At 38.4% G+C, this 14457-nt stretch overlaps 1 protein-coding gene across 1 annotated transcript in view; it reads right to left on the bottom strand.

Annotated features, from left to right (window-relative positions):
* Positions 1–14457, bottom strand: part of CNKSR2 (connector enhancer of kinase suppressor of Ras 2) — a 203610-nt gene that overhangs the window by 74103 nt on the left and 115050 nt on the right. Inside the window, exons 9-10 of the mRNA XM_084841747.1 lie at positions 13395–13541; positions 424–557 (exon numbers count right to left, since the gene is read on the bottom strand). Of these exons, the coding sequence (XP_084697873.1) occupies positions 424–557; positions 13395–13541 (281 nt within the window). The remainder of the gene's footprint in view (positions 1–423; positions 558–13394; positions 13542–14457) is intronic.

The raw sequence follows: 14457 nt of genomic DNA on the forward strand, positions 1-14457 counted from the left end.
CAAATATATTCTTTATAGAAAGAATGGCTGCTATAATTTGAAGTGGCAAAACTATATGAAGTAGCAGAATTCAAACACCAAAGTGGTCCACATGAATCTATCCAGTAACAAGAAAATACTGTGATGTTCACATATGTAGCTCTGAAACACCATTTTCTGCATGTCTGCAAAACAATAAGTGGAGAAAACAGTGCTGCAGAAAATGGGTATGTGATTTCTTCTTCTGATGTCAGAGCCACAGAATCTGCCATGTCTGTGGGTGAGTGCCATGTGGTTTGCAGATCTTGAATGAGAAATGAATGATTGAGATCTTCTCTTTTATATTGCCATGTTCACAACTTGGTAATAAAGGTTCACAACTTTTTTTTTCTCTTCTAGGGATGGAACATTGCACTTTGTTATGACTAGAAATTGCCAATTCACCTGGGAATATAAGGTTCTGCTGGAGGAGGAGGTATGTAGAGGTCCTGGAGGGCTGAACTGTCTCTCTTGGTAGGTGTGCTGATAGTACTGGATGGTGTTGCCACGCTGCTTGTAGGACTTCTAGGTACAAGAGGCTGGTTGAAACAAAATAAAAAAGATTTAAATGCCTACCTCATTACTACCGAATCCTTCTTTTGTGTTTTTATTGTCTCTGTAAATTAATCCTATATGTTGCATGCACTGGAAAAGGCAATGTTTTGCATCATATTTGAACTCTTTTTAAGCTAGGTAGATAATAGTAATCTACAGTTAGCAACCAGAAGAGTTACATATGCCATTTATCTAGGAATTTGAGCCCTTCTTATGAAACTGACATTTTGTCCTGATTACATCCTTTTCTACCCATTTCACATCCCAACACATCATCTGCTTAAGAGTCCATTCTACTTTGGTTATGTTTTAAGCCTGGTTGCCCTGAAACTGATTCAGATTTGGATCTCTTCACATGATCCAATTCTGCATGAATCTAACTAATGTAATCATTAAAAAGCAGTGTGGGGGGAGAACAGCAGTCTTGATTCTTTATTAGAACTAGCAGTAATGTAAAGCCGCTTAGCAAAAGTTTGGTAAGCTGAAATTGTCACTGTGGGAATATGCTAGTGATTTGACAATGCACATTTTAAGTGCCCCCTATTCCTCAATTATTTAGGTGTCTATACTTTGCAAATTTCCTGTGCTACAACACTTGCACTTATCTTTTATAATAAGGTGCAACAGGGGGAGAGTTGGACCATCTTCCTCTCTGGATACATTCCCAACATCACATACTTCGGGTCCTAGCTTAACAGACTTAACAGAAGTCACACAAATTAGTCTCTTGAAAGTGTTTACTGAGTTCCCTTCCACAAATCACACTTATTTTGTTATCAGCACATTTTAAATCCTACATTCTGGCTCAGCTAGCTAAACTGCTTGCTTTGGGGAAAAATGCTAGTTATTCCCAGCTGTAATACACAATAACGTGCAGTTCCAGGTCAGTTAACTTGTTTTTTTTAATGCTAACTGGAATTTTAAAAGTAAGCAAATATCAATAATATCAATAATAATTCATACTAGGACAACAAACTTTTAAGAAAATGCCTTTGGGGATTTTTCTGGCCAGACTTATAAAAACAAATGCATTTAAACACAACTTAGGAGTTGTATTCACAACAGCAATCACAGCTATGTTGTGATGCTAACCTATAGTAGTGCAGAAGGGCACTGGTATTTCATGTTGGGGTTTTCAATAGGAACATTATGAATCCAGCTTTCAGGGATAAAGAGCATAGATTAATTATCCTTCCCCAACCTGGTGCCCGCTGGAAATGCTAGACTACAACTGCTCCCCATCTATCATGCTAGGGCTGATGGGAATTTTAGTCCAACACTTCTGGAGAGCACCAGGTTATAGAGTGGAAGACCACTCTATAAAAACTAAGAATATAAATTAAATTTTAAAAGATGATTGACACTTTTCTGTAAAGAATAAACAAGGCTTATTATACAAATATTAATCACGATAGCTTTGCACTGTACAGTGACTGATAAACTGGTTTCCCAGAGCAATAAAAATATGAAGTCTGCATTATCTTGCAAGATATGCTTGAAAGTATAGTGGGATGTAATGTAATGGAAACACACACAAAGAAATGGAATAGATATACATCAACATGAACATTAAAAATGGACATAGATTCAGAATCTGAAGGAGAAATCAGAGCTCTCTCCCAATTCTAGAAATCTGACCTAAGGAAAGAGATGTTTGCAATACCTACCAAAAAAGAATACATTATTATGTATCCAAAACAATACATAAATAGAGCGGTACAGATTCAGTTCTGATGAGTGGGAGGAGAGAAATATTTCCACCAAAAGCATCAAAGCTCCCCTTGAATCCTAACTTTTGGCTGAAAGGCATATAATTAGCAGACAGATAACCACCACTGTAATTCTGAGGCAAACATAACTGCAGTTTCTCATACAGTAGCAATGTTCAATAAACAGCGAAGGACAGTTTATGGCTGTCCTGCAGCAGTCCAGGTTGATAGCATCACTTCAAAGGTGCTGGAACACTGGCAGAAAAATGACACATTATTTCATTTCTTGACTGTAATAATCATTTTAACATACTTCATATATTTCCTTTGTTTTTATACTCATGAAAAATGCTTCTCTTTCATCATTCAAATGCAGATTGAAATGTGACATGCTCACTTCATTATGGAGGTAGCTTCTAATTCCATAACAGAACTGATAAAATACGGCTTTCCAAGAACTTAGAAATCTGAGGGATTTTAATGACATATAGAACTGAATAATCACTTGAGCAACCTTTTTAGGAAGACTTCAGGGTTTAAGAGGGGAGGGGTTCTCTTCAATGGCACTGCTTGTAAGTCCAGACACGAACATCCCAAACCAGTAGTGCATTAATGAAAAAGATGGTGATCTGACAAGAGACTGCCTGAATACAACTTGCCAACTCATGCAATTCTAAAATATGTTAAAGTTGTACAAATCAGTATGATCCTGAAAATGCTTACATTAACAGCCTTAAGCCAACTGCAATCAGCTGGTCCTTTTTGTAGTTACTGCCATCAGATGCATTTATCAAATAATTCATTCTTGAGTCCTCTTGGTTATGAAGGTAACATTCCAAGCTGGTATCAAAAATAGTGGGTAGCATCATATGTTAAATAAGATAAAGTTGCATAATTCCCGCAGGGTGTTATCATTCAGAGTACAATTTTCAGAGAAATACAACTTTCCCAGCCTTTTCTTGAAAGACACTTTATAAATAATACTTCAGATACCGTGAAGCTTAATTCACACAATTAAAAACACTAATCTCATGCAGTTTTCAGTTAATATATTAAATCATAAACAGCATGATCCTATACATATTGACTATGAAGCAGGTCCCACTGAGTTCAATGGGACTTATTCCCCAGTAAGTATTCACAGGATTGCAACCAAAGTAGATTTCAGATTTCATAAAGAAAAATATAGTTTTCATTTAAACTATGAAATCTAACTATGAGGCTGAAATCCTATACATACTTAGCTGAAAGTAAGTTTCATTGAACTCAATTGAGTTTACTTCTGAGTAGACACATATAGGATTGTATATTTATAGGACTATATAATATCCAACATCCTTTTGTAATAAAAAGGTCAGCTTTATGTCTAGCATATATTTATACTACGTGACACAAAACTAGTCAAAACTAATTTGCCTGTCAAATGTGTGTTTTTTCTGTTTTAAACAAACAAACAAAAAATTAAAGTTAGGCTGACACACCAGGATAATGTTTGAGTTGTCCCAAATTGCAGTTATGTTGGTTATGGAAACCTCTGATAATTTGAGTTATACGCCATACACACCTCTAAGTATGTGTGTGTGTGTATACGCACACACACCCACGCACACACCCCATAGTCAAATGTAGGCATACAAATATATGGCTAGTTATATTAACAAATTAATTTTCTACTTTATCATAATCATTAAAAAGTATCACATGCAATTTTTACTAAACTGAATACTCCTATGAAGCTACATGTGTTTATGTAATCATTTTAACTTGCAACTGAGAAACAGAAATAGAGAAGTTGTTCAATAATAAGCCTCTGTATCAAAGATTGTAAGAATCCATTCAAACATGGAAAATTCTTAGAAAGTTCTGTATTGTTATACACCCAATTCCATTCATGAAGCAGCGAATTATGTTCAACAGAGCAGCCCTATCCTATCTGCTGAGCAGAGATGGAATAGCTCCTGTGCAAGGGGAGCACGGCATACAGAAACCATTATTACACTGACAGGCACCACCAAAAGCTTAGGAAGAACACTGTGCTTGCTCAGGGCTTGTTGCATGGCATAACATTATGCATGCAAAGAAATGGCAGAAGTTAAAACACTCCCATTCAAGTCAATGGCCTTATCATCCACTTCCCCAGTCTGTACTGAGGGGAAGATTCCAACCAATTTGCTGTCAGCAAGGGAACACAGATCTTATATATAAAGGTATGGAGCATGGAGCTATGTCACTCTGTTTTCATGTCCATAGAACCTATAGACACCCAGTGAGAACTTGAAGATGTGGTACAATAGTAAAAGGCCTTTTTGCAGAAATAGCCAAGGCTTACAACAAGGGTACAGTGCTAATACTTGCCTTCTCAGACCCCTTACGGGTAGCCCACTTCAGGACCCCAGATACAAACACCCAACAGGAATCTCAACTGCACTCCTCAACAAGAGATAAAATGACATGGAACCCCAAATGGATAAGCAAGGGAAAGGGACACAAACAATGAAGTGGGACTCCCAAGCACCTTCTATCTTGCACTTTGAGCACCCCAAGGTACACAGAGCCCTCAAACATTATTAAGCACAGAGTGTCATACCTTTACCCACTGCAACATGTCGCAATCATGTCAAACCTCAAAAATCCTCCATTACTCCACATGTTGTAGCACTGTGTCCTACACAGGGTAGACAGGATAGGTAGGCAGGCTGCAGAAAGTGGGACACTGTTTGCTACCAAGCTTCCAATTCAGGCAAGCCCCCATCAACTGGGAATACAGCCACTTCTGCATCTTTACTCCACTGGTAATACTCAGGACTCATTCTTCCCGAAAGATCAGCACCACAGCACAAGGATCAGAATAATCACTAGGGTGAAGACAGAGTTCCATTGCAATTCCTAACTGTCAATAATTTGATTGCCGATACCTAATCACTAGTTTTGCCTGTTCCAGTCGATACTCTGTTTATTCCACTCACCATGACTTTCTTGTCTATGGTTGCCATGCTGGGAACTCAAAGACTGATTCCCTTTAAAGCTGCTGATGTGGCAGCTGAGTAGGGAGGGCTCCCACTTTCTTACTGAGAGAGATGCAAGATCTGTGGGAGAAAGTAATCAGCAGGGACTGGCAATGAACCAACAGAACATGGGGATAATGCGGCTCGTTGGGATGGGGGCAAAGTGAAAGGCATCCTGATACATGATTATGTCAGACAGTTACCAGAATAAGACCATTGGTCCATGCACCACTTCTTCTAATTGTTCATATAACTGCTGTGACTCAAGAGTGGGTGCCATGCATGGGGGGGGGACAGAAAGAAGGGGGACATGACATAGACTGATCCCCCAGGAGACTATATTCTGAGGCTGTGTGGTTAAGATATTTCTTTATGAAATGAAAAGTTGAATTTGAAGCTTCCATTTTGTAGTTAAACATTATTTATTTATTTTTATAAATGTATGCCCCACCTTTTAGTATGATTACTCCCATGTTAAAAAGCATAGGAGAAAAGATGGAATCCCACAAAAGCGAACAGCATACATTCCAAGGGACTGAGCATGATCTTCTGCAATTGACCCTCCAGGCAGGAGTGCCGTTGAGAGGATACCAGAAGGAGACTATGGTTGATTGTACTGAAAACTGCTCAAAGGTCCAGAAAATAAGCAGAGTTGCATTCCTCCTGTTCTCCTTCTTACAGAGATCATCCATTAAGCCATCAAGATAATCACCAACAAAACCAGTCCTGAAGCTAAATGGATCTATATAATCCATCTCATCCACCAGGATGAGCGTGCTGGTGACTGAACTGGATACTGGTGATTGGCCCATAGTTGTTACAATTCTGGCAGCTAAGTCCCAGCCATTCAATTTCCTTTTGCTACATGTTATAAGCAAAGAAGAGCAAGGATCAAGGAGGCATATGGTAGGGTTCATTTCTCCAAGCACGTCCATATTCTCATGCTGCAACAACTGAAACTCATCCCACTAAACAGGACTAGACAGTGCTCCAGTCACATCCATAGACTGAACTGCAAGTGGCATTTAAGTTGCAACAGGTGCAAGTGATTTTATCTTCAAAGTGTTTAGCAACAATTTATCAGTGAGCCAAGTTGGAGAAAGCTCTGAACCACTGGATGGCAGTCCATGGACCCAATGGTAATGGGGAACTACAATCTTTCTGGATGCCATTACAGAGTAAGCTCGATAAGTTTTTACTTGTGTTCGGTCAGATTCACATACTATTTTCCACCACTTGCACTGAAGATGCCTCTGTTTCTGCTTCATTACCCCCCAATTCCTGGTAAAGGAATATTTCATTTTGTTCCTATGGCTATTGTTGTGATATTGCCTTTGCTGATGAAGCAAAGGATTGCATTTGCAACTATACTAGCCCTGGTGTTAGTCGTATTGTAGTGGCCACCTACGATAGTAGGACCTGCTTATTAGGTAACAAAGTTTTTGTATGCTCATAATGGGCCTGTTCACATGTAATGGCAGCAAATTGTGAGTTAATTAATGCTGGACAGATTCCGTAGCCATTTTGCATATTCAACTTCTGATCGAACCGATCAGAGATTGCTATGTGACATCCAAACCCAGACACTGTAACTTAATTGTGGGTTAAACAACCCACAGCTAACCTAACTACTAACTGTAGGTTAACTCTGGGTTGTTTAACCCACAATCAACCTATAGTGTCCGGGTTTGGAAGTCACATAGCAACCTCCAATTGGCCTGATTGGAGGCTGAATATGTAAAATGGCTGCAGAAAATGCTTGGCACATGCTGCAACAAATTGTGGATTAATTAACTCACGATTTGCAACCGTTAAATGCAAACCAGTCCAAAGTGTTTATCAACTTTAAAAAATGAAATCAGATCGACAAGAAAAAAAGTAGAAGCTGAAAACCATTTAATGAAAAAAATACGTATTTATTCTTCAAGGTTCTCAGATTGTTCATGGGATTTTAAAAATAGCATCTCAGCAAAACATAGTAGTCACAGACTAGTTGAAACATTTCTAAAATTGAAATGTAGCATCAGTTCATGGCTGAAGGGAAAAAATATAGGTTAGACTCAAAAGGATCATTATAGATAAACTTTGAAAAGTCCATTGGCCATTTAGAACAACACCAGTGTTCACTTACATAAATGGAAATCTTATACAAACAGATAATACCCAGGGCTCTTATATTTTTCTTCAGTGTTCACGGTCTGTTGAAAGAGCATTATACAGATTACCAAATTACTCAAAGCCACCTTAAAAAAACTTTTAAAGCAGGAGTATTTCCAAGAGGGTGGATTAGCAGGTTCTCCAATAGCAAAGCCATCTTCTATTAAACCCAACAGCACATAATTTGTGAGGCAACATTTCCATTGTTGGAAGCTCCCAGAAGAGCCTCTCCCTGTCCCACTTCTACCAAAAATAGAAATAATGAGATCGAGGAATTAAGCAGATATATGCCAGAAAAAAAAGAAGGAGAACAAAAAATATTAAAAATCTGGATTTTGAAGTGAAAGGAAGATAATTTTTTAAAAATACAGTTATCTTTATGGCTGTAGGTTTGAGAGAAATGATCGCCTAATCTCAATTTTCCTGATAAATAGAATCTATATAAAGTAAAAGTTATGATTGCCAAAGCAATACAAGATACAATCAAAGTATTATATCACTGGAAAGGATATGGAACAATAATTATTTTAAGTATAAGAATGCATCAGTCCTGAAATTTCCCCATTTCTAAGATGATAGTTAATATTTTAAGATGCCAAAACATTTTAAGAACTCACATCAGCAAAACACTAAGCACTTGAGAATGCTATGGTAATCCACATACTTCCAAAATTAATCAACTGTTTTTATAGCCCCAATCTAACCATGTTTACTTGGAAGCCCCATTGATTTCACTGGAACGTCTTTCAATTAATTATATTTGTTGTTTAGGATTGATTGTACCAGCCACACTGAAATGAACGAGACCTATGCAAGATCGTTTCTCAGTAGAGACCATAGTGCTACTGGTGTCCTCACCATCTGGTAGTATGCTGTAAGGAAAGTAGAAGCTAGCTACACTTGCTCTGCATAATGAACCCCAAGTCTGTGTTTAAACATTCTATATAGTATAAATGACTGTCCTGTATTTTGGGCTTCTCATAACTGGCTTAAATTACTGTTTGGGAGAATAAAACAGAAATATGTATTTACTTCATCTGCATATACATGTATTTGTTACCTTCAAGGGGCAAATCCCAACCTGCAAAAAAAGATCTCAGGCTTTCACACTCTGTTGGCCTAATAGGTATGGAAGGGAGTGTGAAAGCCTGAGAGCTTTTTCAGGCTGAAGGTCTAACCCAGGGGTAGGCAACCCTTTTGGGTCATGAGCACATTTGGCAATTTGAGAAACTGTCCTGGGGACCACCACAAAATGGTTGCCATGGGAGGCATGGCAAAGGACAAGTAACCTGCCAAAAAGACTGAGTACAAGGTAGAAGTGGGGTCTGAGCCCCAACATAGTAAACAACTCCTTTGAGCCTACAGTTCAGGAACTTGACTGAACATGCTTTGTCATTGTGGCAGTTTTCTTATCTGGCTTCTGCTTTCTCGTTGTGATGGTCAGGTTCAAGAAGAAAGCAGAAGATAGCTGAAAAGTCTCCTCAGAGCCAGGAGATATGGATGGACATGAGGACCCAGGGGAAGCCAGCAGAATAAAGTGCTACATAGCAACAACAGACACACCTGCAGATGGAAAACTAGAGATTAGGCAGTGTCAAAGGTTGAGGGAAGGCAAAGATAAAACTGACTGTGGTGGAGAGATGAAAAGCAGACAGGAGAAGGACCTGGGGTGACCAAACAATTGGTCCAAGACATTTGGTGCTTGGGGCAGAGCAGCAAATCCATCACCATCACCCCTGCCTCCCCCATGTTAAGGTGTATAGTACCCAAAGCCAATCAAGTTATTTTGGCACCTGAGGTAGATAAACCCACAAGCACTTCTCCTCTATGGCACTAAAAATGCAGTAATAACAAACTGAATCACTAACAATTTGCTGTCCTTTCAGGATACCCCAAATCAACTGCCTAAGGCAGCTGCCTCACTGTGCCTAATGGTACAGCTGGTCCTGCTTATTTGTTAGGAGTGATGGATGTGAATGGTCAAAAGGGTTTAGTACACCCGCTCTCTACATTTGCTGGAGCCATTTGCCCTGTGCTTTTGTAATACTACTGACTCCCCTAGAGCAGGGTAGGCAACCTTTTTGGTCCATGGACACCACCATAAAATGGCTGTTATTGGGGATGTGGGAAAGGACAAGTAATCTGCCCAAAAGACTGAATACAAAGCAAAGGTGGGGTCTGAGCCCAAACACACTAAGCAATTCCTTTCAACCCACAGGTTTCAGCACCAAGAGAAACCTATTTCACAGCAATCCCAGCAGCCCGTAAGAAAATGAGTTGATTTTTTTTTTAAAGTGGGAGGGGTACAGCACCTTGGTGGGCACCAAGAAAGGTGTCAGAAGGCACATTGCAGCCTCTGGGCACCACACTGCCTACCCCTGGCCTAACCCCTTAGTACCCAGAGTAGGCTATGCTCTATTTATTTGAATGAAGGGTTTTCCCTAATCCGAGAGGGTATTATCTAATGGGGCTACTGTGCTTCAACTGATTATGTTGCACCAGTGTGCCCACTGCTAGCACAATGGGAAGTCAGGGCTTCATAAAGGATCACAGATATGAGTGTAAATGCTTCTTTCCAGATTGGGAGCGGTCAGTTGAGCTCCCTTCTGCGAGCTCCGCTGACTTGCCCCATTCCAGAAATGAACATTACTGCTCATTTTGGGTTGCTTTAACAACTGCTAACTCCCTGATGCACTAGCAGTGAATCTCTCAGGAAAAAGAGTGGCATATTCAAGCATATTCCCTTTACAGTCTAACCTTAGGGTAGTTAAAAAAGCAATTCTAGAATCATTTGTTTATGAACAGGGATGCTGAACTGGAAAAAGCTCCTTAAGTAATAATCAGGGGGGTGGGGATGGACTGTGCTTGGCTGAAAACCTTCATCTGTGAGTGGCTGCAGTAGCCTGGTGCATCTCCCCACACCAAGACACATGAAGAATTTTCAAAAGCAGCCTAGTACATCTATGATCCAGAGCGTGGAATTTTTACTGATTTGTTGAAGAGTCTAATCTGTGCCTGGCATCTCTGCCTCATCATCTCTAGTGATAGACTGGTTCTTTTAAATTTGTTACTGATCATAAAATCCTTATATTTTAAAAATGGGGAAGCAGACCTAGTATCTGAATTCAGTTGATCCTAACCCTTAACAATCCAAACACAGATTACCATGGTTGCACCATGACTACAAAAATAGCACTGCCATTGGTCTAAATGTATGCTTCTAGGACGGTGTAAGATATATTCAACTTTACATTAGGAAAAGCATATCTTGCATGTCAACTATATGCTGGCTGTACTTTCAGGTCAGGTGATTATAAACTCAACATACTGCATGCACTATAGCATTGTAAAATAGCATGTTTACTACTTTAGATATATATTTAATAAATGTTTTAATATTATACATTTCATTCATGCAATTTTATAGACATGAATGTGCATGCACATAATTTATAGAAACAATATCAAGTCATTTATTCATTCATTCATTTCATGTCTATACCACCCAATAGCTGAAGCTCTCTCAGGACTACGAAGGTAATTTGCTTTCCAGAACAATAAAATTAGATCTTTTTGGAAGTGTCTGTTTCTGTTAAAGAACCACTCTAAAATTGCACATAAGCCTATGGCACATGTTTTGCTAATCTTGGTTTTTAACTTCACATAACTATGACATTACTTAAATCTAAGTAATAAAAATAGAGTTTGCAGTTTTATTGCTAATTAGCATTTTTATTATTGTGTAATTTTATTGTGTAATTTTATTGTTTTTGATGGTATGACACGGTATGTTCCCTGCTTTCCTGACTCTGTGGAAAGCAGTATATACAACCAAGTAATAAAAATAGAATAGAATTAAAATATGTTCATTTTCTTCACTAACTGCCTATTAGATCCTGTGGGAATACTGGTCTAAGTCATTCTAACATGACTCTGTTGAAAGTACAGAAGCTTCTCCTGATACAAGATCAGAACCTAAAACTTAGAATAAATATTCAACAAAATCATAACATGTCATAAAAAATAGGAAAAGGGTAATTTTTCAATGGATGTCACCTTTTCAGATTTGGATATTATAGATCTACCAAATTTTGAACTACCACCAGCAAACAAAAGTATGTTTGTCATGTAAGATTTCAATTCTACAATTAACATTGTAATCTCATCCACACTTTCAAAATGAATTCTAAACATTTATATTTATGGGAAGACTATACTTATGTCTATATCTATATTCATAAATATGCATTTTCAATAGCATGTTTATAGGCTAATGAAACAGGGGTTAAGTTTAGTGTTATGTCCGTATTGTCCTTAGTTTTTTATGCAGAAGGCTATAATTATTTCCAAATTATATTCAACATGGAAAACAATGCTCCTTAATGCCATTTGAAAAGAAAAAGGGGGTTTATAAACCTGCTGACGTTTTAAATGACTTATCAGTCACAGCATTTGTGGAGCTTTATTGAAAAATGGGGTGGGGGGGAGAGGACCAGTTCAGAAGCAGATCTATAAAACATAGGAACTATTTACCTGAGCAAAGTGTGTGATGTGTGTGTTAAAGCATTCCACTGACTAGAGATAGGCTTAAGGTAGCACTTGTCAAGCCATTTGGCCTTGGCACCCACCATAAATTTACTTTATATTCTGGGCCTCTCCTATGCTATATTGACAGTCCATTTAGGGCGCAGGCAAACAGTTGCCTTTGAGGATTTATGGACTGGGATGAAGAAAGGTTTTAAAAATCCTTTTAGCCTTTTCTTTACCTCCATCGCTCCCACTAAATGACCCACTAACCCATGGAACCCAGCATTAGATTACATACGTACATGAGTCCATACAGTAGCAGTTCTGATGACTGAAGTCTACTTTAAAGTGTATGTGCATGCGGCAAGGAATGCCTTAAAAGCTGCTGCTTGTACAAATCAGAGCACGGTTGTAGAGATAGGCAGAGGATTTAGGAAGGATCATAGTGATGACATGAATGAGTGCCATCACCACAGGCTCACTATATCTGCAGAATACAAAGGGAAGGAGGAAAAAGATTCCTGCTGGGGTTGGAAGGAACTAATATTCAAAGAAGGGTTATTGCTATCTGCTTGCCTGGAGGTTAAGATGAAGTTGATACAGGCAAGACCTTGAAACCTTGCACATTTTGGGGTGATATTTGAGTTAGTCTAATAAAGGTATTATACTATATGGATTTTGGAATTTTTCTTATTGCCAACATGGCTGCCTTTGTTTTTTGATATGGCAGGAAATTCATCTTCCAAATCTGCAAAGGTGAGAGTGACATCCGCCCTACTGCTTTAGCACTGATCCCAAAGAGGAGTGCTGAACAGCTTCTTACTCAGTCAGCTGCTTACTGACTGCCCAATCAGGATCTCTGGCCAAACACTCTTACCTTCTTGCTCTGGGTGTACCAGAACTCGGAGTCTGCTTGGGGACAGGGGAGGAAAGGCCTGGAATGAGAGAAAGCATGCAGGCTCCTGGGTTGTAAGCTCTAGCCAGTGCTTCTCTTCAAGCGTCAATGCATCACATTCCATATTTCCGCACTTTTTTCTACCCTCCAGGTGGGGGCATTCCACAGTTTGATAATGTAGGTCTTAAGCATGTGAGTTAAACTGCAGCCTATTCATTTTTCATTTTTACTGAAGCAGGGCCACATACTCTATTTCCTGCTTAATGTTGCACAGTAACTTCTGCATGTCAGAAAGGATATCTGAATAAAATAGGACATATATATGGAATTGAGAATTGCCTCAATTTTACAAGCTTGGGATTTAATGTTAAGCTCTAAGAATCAATGCACAGAGATCATTTCACAAACCATTTTCAAAGCATACAAGACTAAATCCACATATGCTGCTGAAATGAAGCACAATAAAGCAGCACTGAGATAATCTAGAGCTAAAATGATGGTGTATGATTTATGATTAAGCATCATTACCTGCAGAGCAAGGGGCTTCCATCTCATATTTTTCAGTAAAGCTGGTGCTGAGGTAAGCATGCTCTGAGGTCGCTTTTTCAAAGTTAAGATAACACCACTCGGATCCTCTCGTAGTGCATTCACCAAATTTTTCAACTGCCACCCCACCTGGTAACCAGCAAAATTATTACAATAAAATTGAGGTACAATATTCACAATGTAATTTCCCCCTTTTAATAATATTAGTTAGTTCATCAAAGTTTTAGAAGATTAATTTTTAAAACGTCACACTTTACGTCACACTGAATCATGCCATCGAAAAATCAATATTATCAGGATGCATTAAAATGGGTTATCTGCCATTTAAGCTTAGAGAGTTGCTAAGAGAGTTGGGCACTTCTTTTAATTTTTATGTGATCTTTTAATAAGTTGTTTGAAACTAGTTACAGCCAAAAATCAAAAGTGCCAAAAAGAGGCTTATAGGCTAAAAATAAATAACGAATGCTCTGGAGTTTAACATTTTAGCTGCACATTTCATATGCTGTCATTATCTTCTACAATTAAGCATGCTACTATTCCTCCTCTCCCACATTCCATGTACAATAATATTAGAAAATTAACTCTACAAATACTGTTTTTTTTTTCCAGATTGTTCAGAAATTAAGAAAACAAAAGCAAAACAAAACCATTCTGATCTTAAAAGTATTATAATAACATAATATTTTAAATACTCCATGCTTTCATAATGCAATTCTAAATGGCTCCAGTATTTTCAATATCCATCAGTAAATATATGCATGAATGCCAATTAGTCAATATCAATTATTTTAAAAGATTACACTAAATGTACTATTTTGTATACAGTATTGAAGCATGCAAAAGCAGCACCAGAAATCATGATGGCATCTGAGGCAGATATGGCAGAACAAATGTTTCCAACTGGAGTGTATTATTGGCTGAAACAGCTAGTAGTCCTGACAGCCATCCACAAGGAGGCTTTAAAAGAGGCTGATTTGCAACGGATGTCCTTCTGACTCCTCTAGTACATACATGCCAAGTTACATGTATTGTGCTGGTTTCCCAT

This window comes from Heloderma suspectum, chromosome 3, assembly GCF_057233095.1.
Source record: "Heloderma suspectum isolate Gila_16-S chromosome 3, 16-S_ref, whole genome shotgun sequence".
In the NCBI taxonomy this organism is placed as follows: domain Eukaryota; kingdom Metazoa; phylum Chordata; class Lepidosauria; order Squamata; family Helodermatidae; genus Heloderma; species Heloderma suspectum.